At 35.7% G+C, this 11,075-nt stretch overlaps 1 protein-coding gene across 1 annotated transcript in view; it reads left to right on the top strand.

Moving 5' to 3' along the window:
- Nucleotides 1–1,513: 1,513 nt before the first annotated feature.
- Nucleotides 1,514–11,075, top strand: part of LOC126947827 (T-cell receptor-associated transmembrane adapter 1) — a 31,990-nt gene continuing 22,428 nt past the window's right edge. Inside the window, exons 1-2 of the mRNA XM_050778906.1 lie at nt 1,514–1,743; nt 9,470–9,580. Of these exons, the coding sequence (XP_050634863.1) occupies nt 1,737–1,743; nt 9,470–9,580 (118 nt within the window). The 5' untranslated portion in view covers nt 1,514–1,736. The remainder of the gene's footprint in view (nt 1,744–9,469; nt 9,581–11,075) is intronic.

Below are 11,075 nucleotides of genomic sequence, written 5' to 3'. Positions count from 1 at the left end.
CCCTCTTTCAGGACCAAAGCTCAATTCCTCAAGGCCATAACTAGGCCCTCTCCTCTCAAACTGATTTATCATGTGCCCGAACCCTCCTGAATGTCTGGGATTCAACTTTTCAGCAGTCTTCCTCCCTATGTTCCATTTAATTCTAGGATGAAACCTTCTGATTCTTTGTTGTCCTCTGATCCCTGCATGAACCTGAGGCTGCTGTTACCTGAAGTCTTGTTCTGTGAGCATCCAGGCCTGCGTCATAAAACCTGTCACTTTGCTCATGGTTAGCTGCTGAATAGAGAGTCCTCTGGTCAAATAAGTTTAGAAAAACTCCCATAAAAATATTGTTTGGGTTTCCTTTTCACAGGACTTACCTAAGCCTTTAATATGTATCTGCGGAGGTAAAAATAAAGCTATATAGATTTTCCAAATGTATTTGTTGAAGAAACATTTGTCTTCTGAGTTTCTTAAAGACCGAGCGTTCTATGGAACATACTTTAAAAATGCCTTTTAAGGAAGATTAGACCAGAGAATCTCCAAGGTCTCTTTCAGTTTTACAGCCTCTGAGTCAATGATTCACCAAAAAATATTCGAGGGGAAGTGATTGAAATGGAAAAATTTGTTAGTGTTTAGCTAGCTTTGTCCAAAGGATAAGATGCACTGTATTTTGCTTACTAGGGAGTTATTTTCTATAATGGAGGTAAAAGAAAACACAAGCCACTCATTGTTTTGTTTTTTCAATCACTGAGAGTATTTATTGAGACCTACAATGTGCCGGTGTGCATAATTCTAGTTATGAAATTGTAATAATGAATAAGATAGATTCTATTCCATATGAGTTTCCGAAAGCATTGTCCAGAACATCTATATTAAAATAGTTTATCATATACAATATATGTAATTTAAAATGCACTCAGAAAATCTGCTTGTTAAAGTGCAGATTCTAGTGCTTCACCCTAAATAGTCTGATTCAGATGGGCCCAGGATTTTAAACTAGCATCATATAGCATACTTATGTATACCAGCATGTAAGAACTGCTGCTATTAAGACTCTGGGTGGTGGTTGAGAGCAGGAGCTTGTTGTCAGGTGGCTCTAGACTGGACAGAGAAACTCATGCTGACAAGGTGAGGACTGTCAGGAAATAAGACAGGCATCTAACCTCCCATTAAGCGAAAGTATAGAAGGCAACTGATACATACTAAGTGCCCAAAAAATATTAACTCCCTGTCCTCCATCATGGCTCAAGAAAATACAATAGCTGAGCACACCCAGGGGTTGCTTACTATATACTCATCAGTTTAGTGTATCTTATTTTGTTTCCATGTGAATTTACTTGTGAAGAGCTGACTGGATTCTCTCCAGAGATAGGAAGATCCTTTCTAGTTTAATTCATACCTTTATTTATTTATTTTTCAATTAGACTCAGGTATTGATAAAAATTCAAATGTCAGATTACAAAGGAATGTGGGATTTTTCTTCCCACGTTACACAATTTAAGTCGACTGTTTTCAGATCAAAACTCAAGACACCTCCTTCACCACATTTCCTGTTTGTAACTGAAACAAAGTACACACAAAAGATTTTAAGAAACAGAAGAGAAAAGAATCTGAGGCACAGATAAAGATAAGTTTTACTGTCATGCTGCTTTTAACATAACATAGCAACATACCTAGGAAAGAAGTTTGTAGGAGGATTTTTAATCTATATATTTGTCTTATGGCTAGATAAAGATTTCTCTAAAAAAAGAAGCATGTCAGGTAAGTGGCATTTTAAATGTTTTTGTTCCATTTGTGTGTCTAAAAATTCACTTAATAATTTCTAAGTCCTAATGAGAAGACCCTTAGTATTTAGAAAGTAGTTATTTTTAAAATGTTGGATAACTTTTAGTATAATTAAAATATATTTTGAAACATGCTAATGAGTATAAGTTGACGTTTTTCTTTTGAAAGAAAAATGTGGACAGTGTTTTAGAATGTAAATCTAATTACAGCTGTTCAGTAAGCGTTCACTGATAATTATGCCATGTGAAGTACTTGTTATTTTTAAAGAAGCTTTTGTTGACTATGTGTATTCCTCTTTAGTTTAGTTTAGCTATTAAACAGGATAGGTGTAATTCTAATTCCTCAGAGATTAGGCACTATAGTATTTTCTAGAAAGCAATGCAATTGTCAACATTCAGAGAGATGACAATTTTGAAAAGGCCAGTGAAAATTCAATTGCTGTGCGATTAATCATGAGGGTTGGATCCATATTGACTCGCTGTTGTGAAAGGGTTGGATCCATATTGATTGCTGTTGTGAATCCATGTTGATGGTTCATTCCTCCTGTATTCTTTTATGTACTTTTAATTTATTAAACATCTTTTTGTTGCAAAAGAAAACATGAATATTATGTAATGTGAGAGAACTGTGAAATACATATTAAAAATTCATTCATATTTTCCATCACCTTAAAAACACAAAATATGTTGTATTTCCTTTCAATTTTTATTTATATACATTCTACATGTTTGCTTTACATAACTGAAATGATAATGTACATAATATATCCAGCTTTTTTCACTAATATAACCACGTCCCTTTTTAATATAACTTCTGCCTAATCATTTTAAATGAATGAACAAAAATGACATCTATTCAGTTATAGTTTAGTCATTTGTTTATTGCTGAACATTTATGTTGTATATAGTTTTTTTTGTTGTTGTTGTTGTTTTTTTGAGACAGTCTCTCTTTGTCGCCAGGCAGGAGTGCAGTGGCGCAATCTTGGCTCACTGCAACCTCTGCCTCCCAGGTTCATGCAATTCTCCCGAGTATCTGGGTCTACAGGCGCGCACCACCACGCTTGGCTAATTTTTGTATTTCTAGTACAGACGGGGTTTCACAGTGTTGGCCAGGATGGTCTCGATCTCTTGACCTCGTGATCTGCCTGCCTTGGCTTCCCAAAGTGCTGAGATTACAGGCGTGAGCCACCGCGCCCAGCCCTGTTGTACACAGCTTTTAAAAATATTTTTATATGGCAGAAAGATGAACAACTCTATAGCTTTTTCCGTAGTAAGGGTTATTTTCTCAGAAAAACTTTCTAGAACTGAAATTACTAAGAGATTACGAGCATTTTAAATCTCATTATTGCCAAATCGCTTTTCCAAGAGTGATGCCAATTCCCTTTCATTCTAGCAGTGCTTCTCCCTCACAAGCTGATCTTGTTTAAAAAATCTTCACTAATTTCATAAGCACAACATGCTAACTCATTGTTTAATATGCATTACTTTGATTATAATGAGGTTGAACATTTTGGCATGGATTTTTAAACTGTTTATAACTCTATCATTTGCGATAGTTTGATTACATCTTTTGCTTAATTATTATGCTTATAGTACTTTTAATACCAATTTGTATAGGCCAGCTATGGAGTAAAGATTGCATATATTATAATTTCTGTGAATTGGCTTCCATTGTTCTGTTTGATGGATCTTACAATCAATTGATTACATAAATCACACAGGGACCATAAGCTGACGTACAATTTTCATACCTTTCCTTTTCTTTACCAGTTCATACTTTAGCAAAGAACAAAAACAAGTGACCCCATTTTTCTAGTGCCCTGCAAGAAATGAACATAGCATTACTAAGTATAATTGCCATGAGCTGATGATGATGGGGAACTCAGAAAGCATGGGAAGGCCAAAGACAGTGAATATGACATTCAACTATTTTCGGGACTAATTAATTCTAAATTTAGAAGAGATATGGTAACATTTCCTCCACAGCATTTTGTAGTTCAGACTTCCCCTTTGGGTTTAATACAGGAGCTCCTCCATCATCAGTTGAGAACTTTTACAATTTCACAGAAGAGATGCAAAGACAAAGTATTTAAAAGCTTCACAGGTATTAAAAGTCAAAACAAAACAAAATTTCACATGAAAGAAGAGAATCAGATGATAGTATTTTTTATATTTAGATAGGTAAAATAAAAAATAAAATAAATTTGAACACACGCAAAGGAATAATTATTTCTAGTTAAGTAAAACTATGTATGAAAACAAAAACCCGAGTATTTTCTTTTTTCCTATCTATATGCCTGTAGTCACTGCATTATCCACAATGTTCTAGTATCATAATTCCTGCTGTGTTTCTGCATTTACATAAAATCAATATTAATGGAATCAAATGGTGAAAACAAGTCCTTTGGTCTATCATTAATTTAAATAATGATTCACAATTTAGTTTACTCATCTTCATTTTTTTAAAAAAAGGAGTCTCAATTTTCTTTACTCAGTTTTATCTTCTCTTGAGCCTCATCACCTTTTGAGAACAATGAAATCCCTTCTTTTAGAGACTGGGTGGGACTAACTTGTAAATTATCTTTTAAACTCAGATGGGTCAAAGACAATGTTTCTCCATTTAATTTAGGTAATATTATGAGTTGGGCAGTGTTTTTAAGAAAAGTCAATCCAGGAAAGACTATCAATTAAAGATCACAGTTCCAAGTAATAAATGTCCACAAATTGCTAGTGAATAAGAGAAATCATTATTGGGCACTTTTCCAGACATTTTTGATTACACATAATCTTCTCAGCATTTCAGAATTAAAGGGAAGAGATGACAAAATTAATAGGCCTTCTTGAAATATTAAAAGAAACATAATAAAGTATTTTATTGGATGAAAGTTTCCACACAACCATGCCATCTTCAGAGGATCTTACTAAGGTTCTTCTCAAATAAACAATAAGTACACATATATGGAGTCACTAAATACAGAGAAAGACAGGTTCATCTACAGCAGCACTTTAATCTCAGTAGAATTTCTGAGGTTTACCAATCTCGGGTAAAGTTTAATTGTAGAAGCAATGAAGAGTCTAGCATTGGAGGTATCATAATTTCTCTCTTCTGCCCTCCACCTTACTTTCACATTTATACTTTCTTCAATTAAATAAAGTGTTGATTGAGGGGAATCATGATGTGCTAGGAAGAGGTAGCCTTAATGTAACACAGATGAAGATACGAACTCCAGGGTTACAATTGTCTTAGTGAGGTTCAGTGATTTGCACACAACCAGCCACACAACTAGTGACTACTCTCATTCCCTTTTCCAGTTTGAAAATAGGTAATCCAAAGCTAATATTGCTATTTTCTCTTACCCCATCACAGCTCATTCCCCAATACATACCATTTACTTCTCAAATAACCCCCTGTTCATAATAGACACTTAAAGTCAGTGGATTTCAGATTTGCATTAAAGACAGCATGGTATTTTACTTGAAAGCCTGGAACTGATTTGAGAGCCCCCTCCTGTGCTGATATCCATGATTCAAATGTCTTTTATCGTGGGATGATGGGCAGTGGTTGGGATTGTGGGTGTAGTGATGATATGTCACATTCAAAAAATCATCAAGAATGTGCCTTATTTAGTACCAACCACCACCATGGTAAGAAAACCTCATTTTATGAGTAGAGCCATGGGGATCATAATACTGCTATTGAGATCTGGGTGCCTAAAATAAATCTACACATTAATGGAATGCAAAGAGATGTTCATTGCTCTGACAGAGTTTACAAGCCAAGGGAAGCCATTAAGAGAAGCTATATGCTGTAATATACTATAAACTCATACACTTGTCTCAGTTAAAGACAGCCTGAAGTAAAAACAATTAAGGCATTCTATTTATTGCTTTTCCTATTGTTAATATTTTAAGTAAAGGCTTCTGTGTAAATCAAATCTGCCAGCAGAAAGACATTATATTTGCTTAGCTGGGTTTCCTTCCAGAACACATACAATTGTGAATTTCAAAGACAGTGCCTGCCAATTACTGTTGGCTTTAAGGGAGTCAGAGGTTTTATAATTAAACCCACCACTATTAGCCCCTGGTAGCTGGAAGCTGGAGAGAAACTTAAATCATGATTTTCCTAGCTGCCATTGCCGCTCTGATAATTTCTCAAAGCCTTTGGCTTTTTAACAGTGTAAACAGCTGAATTCAAATTGTGTGGGAGTTTTTAAAAATTGATCAAAGCTATACAAATGAAAGTAGTTACAGTTAATGGATATTGATACTAAAGGTTACACTTGTTGGGCAAAAAGTTTTAAGCACTTTGTGCGTCCAATATTCTAAGAGGCACTGTCTGTACTAAGTAGATACCCACAAGAGTATGGAGATGTTTATACTGCGTATTTAGCATTACTAGGTAAGGGGAGGTATAAAGTGTCTGTGTGTGTGTCTGTGTGTGTCTGTACATTTATGCAGACCTGAATTCAAGTTGAAAATTTCCACCATTATCTACTTAATGTCTACTCTTCTCATGTGTGTGCATTGGTTTTCAAAATGGGGGTATTTATTGTTGGCAATCAAAAAATCATGAAAGATATTAAGAATGTCATAAAATATAAAGCCTCTAAATAAAAATCTTCCTGTTTAAAATGTATATAATTCTATTTTTAAAAACTTGGAAAACAGAAGTATTAGGAATTATGGACCCCAAAAGCAGAGGAAACCAGAGACCATGTGAAACTACATCACACATACTTAAACTACTCCCCAATATTAGAATTTAGATTGTGTTTTAAAAGCCCTCCAGGTGGTTATGTGGGGCAAATTTACTCTAACAGTAAATGACAAAACACAACCCTAAAGAAATGTACAGTGTGACCCAAGTTTTTGCCTCAGTGTTTCTGACATATTTCCTGAAAATTATTAGGACTTTCCCAAAAGCTTTCAGTGTAGCATATAGGCTTGTGATATTGATTAGGTTGTTTCTTTGTAGCTGAGAGTCAAATTATCTTCTTATAGCAATTAATGGACTAATCCAACTATTTCAATTCTCTTTAATTGGAAAGGAGAAAGCAAAACTTCTATTTGGAGTATAATTTTGTCCAAATGATTGGATGATTTGTAGCTAGATTCAGTGTAATTTAAAAAATAAGATTAGGGCTTTCTGTTTATTTCCTTGAAGTATGATTGGTTATATTGTACTATGTTTTATTTATTCAAACCATAACTATGTATTGAGTATATACTAAATGCTATGTGTTATGGGAAATGGAAAGAAAAAAATGCTAAGTAGAAAGGAGACTGATTTTTATTAGTGTTCCCAAGGGTGATAAGTGCTAGAGATTTATTATTATTTTCCATGTATTTATTTACTCCTCCCCCAGAAAAAGGGGTATTAGAAATAAGTGTAACAGTACAAAAGATAACCAAATAAGTCAAAGTGAAGAGAAAATAAGGAAAAAGGGATACGATTAGTTCACAAAAATGAGTATCATAAAGTTCTGGAGATTTGCTTAAAGTAGATTGTGTATCAAAGACAGACAGATGACCAAGTACAATATTCACATGGGATATAATAGCAAAAATGTGCCAGTTCTTAAGGAAATCCCCAGGCCTTTATATTTGAGACACTATGGGATGCATTTAATAATATCTTCCAGTTCATAGTATCCCTGAAATTAATGTATTCAATGGAGAGTTTCATATGGCTGGTTCTTTTTCTTAAAACATGTTTTATTTTGTCCTGAGAACAAAGGCCCAAATGTGGAAAATGGAAGCAAATAAGAAAGAGCAACAGAGAATTTTAAATTTTATTTTCTGACTACAACATGAAGTTCAACTCTCTATTGCCATTTTAGGCAGATTGTATGCTTTAATGGTCGGTGAGATGGAAGCAGTCTTGACACTCCCTTAAGAAATTTTGAAAACATAACTGGGACATGTCCCAGAATAGAAAATCATCAAAGTCTATTTTACTTCCATATGGGTAAATCCAGGTAGTTTCACACAGGCAAGGTCAAAATAATCTTTCCGAAATCAGTTTCTCATCCTTTCAGCATTTGATGAGTGAATGAACAAGGTCCCAAAGTATATACTATAGAAATTGGATGCAATAATTATAGGTTGAACTATGTCTAAAGCAGGGTTACAAGTCCAATTTGGCCAAAGGTAAATTATTACTGCATCCATTAAATGCTTAATTTTAACCAGTGGGACTCCCTGGTCAACTCTAATAAATTAACTATAAAATGTGTTTGTAGGGAAGTTGTTCTATACTATATTATGTTATATTATATAATTGTCATTGTACAAGGTACAGTCATATGCTGTGTAACAATGTTTTGGTCCAACTGGGCCCGATGTCTCACACCTGTAATCTCAGCACTTTGGGAGGCCGAGGTGGGTGGATCACTTGAGGTCAGGAGTTCAAGACCAGCCTGGCCAGCATGGTGAAACCCTGTCTCTACTAAAAACGCAAAAATTAGCCGGGCGTGGTGGTGCATGCCTGTAATCCCAGCTACTTGGGAGGCTGAGACAGGAGAATTGCCTGAACCTGGGAGATGGAGGTTGTAGTGAGCCGAGATCATGCCACTGCACTTCAGCCTGGGTGAAGAGCAAGACTCCATCTCAAACACACACATACACACACACACATACACAAAACAGTGTTTTGGTCGATGATTGACCACATATTTTATGGTGGTCCCATAAGGTTATAATGGGGCTGAAAAATGTTTATCATTTAGTGACATCATGACTGTTGGGCTGTCATAGTGCAATGCATTACTCATATGTTTATGGTGATGCTGGTGTAAACAAACCTACTGTGCTGTCAGTTGTAGAAAAGTATAGCACATACAATTATGTACAGAATAACTGGTAATGATAATAAATGACCATATTACTGGTTTATGTATTTACTATACTATGCTTTTATCATTACCTTAGAGTATACTTCTACTTACAAAAAAAGTTAACTGTAAAACAGCCTCAGGTAGGTCCTTCAGGAGGTATTCCAGGAGGCATTGTTATAGGAGATGACCTCTCCATGTGTGTCATTGCCCCTGAAGACCTTTTACTGGGACAAGATGTGGGGGTGGAAGACAGTAATACTGATTATTCTGACCCTGTGTAGGCCCTGTGTAGGGAAAGAGAAGTGTAATTAACTTTCCACTTTCCATTCATGGGGCTCTACATAGTATGAGAAAAGCTCCCTGTGGCCCATCTTAACAAAACTGGGTTCCAGAATTATTGTTTTATCCCAACACATCGTATTCTATACTACTGAGATTAATGGAAGAGAACAGGCGATTTTCTGTAAATAAGAAAAGCATGTATGGTTATAGTCTGAGGATTAAAGAAAGGTGAAAAGTATAGCAAATTAGAATTCTTGGTAATTTGTATGTTGTTGCTTTTTGAACAAAAGTTTTTTTTATCAGTCACCATTTGTCACCTTTTAGTAGCTACACAAAAAAGTCGTTTATTTCATAAACATTCAAAATGTGAGAAACTTGAATCCTTTTGCCCATGCTGAATTCAGCGACTTAACACCAACACCCACTTCGAAAACTGAAAAAAGTTATGCATATTAATTACTTTCCTGGTAGAGAATGTGTCCTTCATTATGAATAAATACAACAGCTTTAATCATGGCAATAGCCAGACCAAAACAAATGGGTAAGCAGCTATTGTATTATGTGTATGTGTATTTTAATTTCCAGGAAACTCTGGGTGCCCCTTTTTCCTCTGGGGACTTCTGGCATTGCTGGGCTTGGCTTTGGTTATATCACTGATCTTCAATATTTCCCACTATGTGGAAAAGCAACGACAAGGTAAGACATTTTGACAGATTTCACATGGTACCTGCTTGAATGGAGACTATGGAGTCACTGGAAAACCTACGGAAGCAGACAATTTTATGAAATGTCATTCAACAGGATATTTTTATCTATAGAAAATCTATTTGCTAATTTTTCTCACCCAAAGGGTTCTCTTACTTAAGAATGCAATCATATGAGAAATGTGAAAAAATTATCCAATTTAGGAACTCTGCTTTAGGGTGTAGAGTGGGGAGGGATTATCCTGGTAAATATGTTTTTCCTCCTCCAATTGAAAAACCTATGAAATTGTAGTCTATGCTGGGGCAGCCATCAAGGTGCTCTCTGATACAAAATAAACAAAGGGATGTCTAGCTCTTTAAGATTCCGTTCAAGCCAACTTAATCTTCTCAGGATCAGTCAGGCATTCTCAAGTGCAACACACAGGAGCGGACTCAGAAGACGACTGGAAAAGGAATAGATTGAACCATGGGCTTGCTGTCAAACACTCCCAGCGTCTAGGAGAGGTCAAGAGTATCTGCCACTGTCAGCTTTGCTTTTTCAACATGCTGGGTATAAGTTTTAACCACGTGGCTTTCAATCTGCATATGCCACAACTGAAATGGTCTAAAGTCCAGCAGATGGCACAGCCTTTGTATGCTGTAGGCATCCAATTCACGTTGAATATGCATGGATCCATGCTGAATCCATTACATGTTGAATACATATGGATGGATGGGAGAGTGAAAGTTCAACTATTGCTGGAAGGTATCTTTTTTTTTTTTTTTTTGAGACAGGATTTTGCTCTGTCACCCAGGCTGGAATGCAGTGGCTTGATTAACTCACTGCAGCCTCAAACTTCTGCGCTCAAACAATCCTCTTGCCTCAGCCTCTCAAGTAGCTAGAATTACAGGCATGCACAAACACATCCAGCTAATTTTCAGAATTTTTTTTGTAGAGATAGGAGTCTTAACTGTGTTGCCCAGGCTGATCTCCTACTCTTGTTCTCAAGCCATCCTTCTGCCTTGGCCTCCCAAAACACTGAGATTACAGGTGTAAGCAACCACGCCCAGCCTGGAAGATGTGTAAATAACAAGAAACCCTCGGGGCAGGACATTTAAGTGGTAATAAAAGAAAAGAAAGGATAAATGCATTTCCTTTTAACAGAGGAAATGAAATAAAACTAAGTTAACAAAATTAACTTAGACACATGTGTCCAAGGAAAATTGCATGGAGCTAATTTAGAACAATGGTCAGATTGCAGCAAATGTCCTTACTTCATTTAGAAATATCTTAAGCATTGATAATACTAATATAAAAATATGAAGAAGGGATTATCATCATGCAGGTTTGAAAATAAGATAAGAGGTACTCGAAAATGGAGCGGTCTAGCTGAAGCCACACATCTATTCAATATCAAAATCAATGATAAGTGTCCAGTTTTTCTAATTCTCTGTCCCAAAAGGTTTCTACCAGCACATCCTATTTTGACATTGTTGACCAGTTGTCC

The sequence above is a fragment of the Macaca thibetana genome, chromosome 2, assembly GCF_024542745.1.
Source record: "Macaca thibetana thibetana isolate TM-01 chromosome 2, ASM2454274v1, whole genome shotgun sequence".
Taxonomy (NCBI): domain Eukaryota; kingdom Metazoa; phylum Chordata; class Mammalia; order Primates; family Cercopithecidae; genus Macaca; species Macaca thibetana.
The sequence above is the reverse complement of the archived record's forward strand: the minus strand, read 5'-3'. Positions and strand labels throughout refer to the sequence as shown.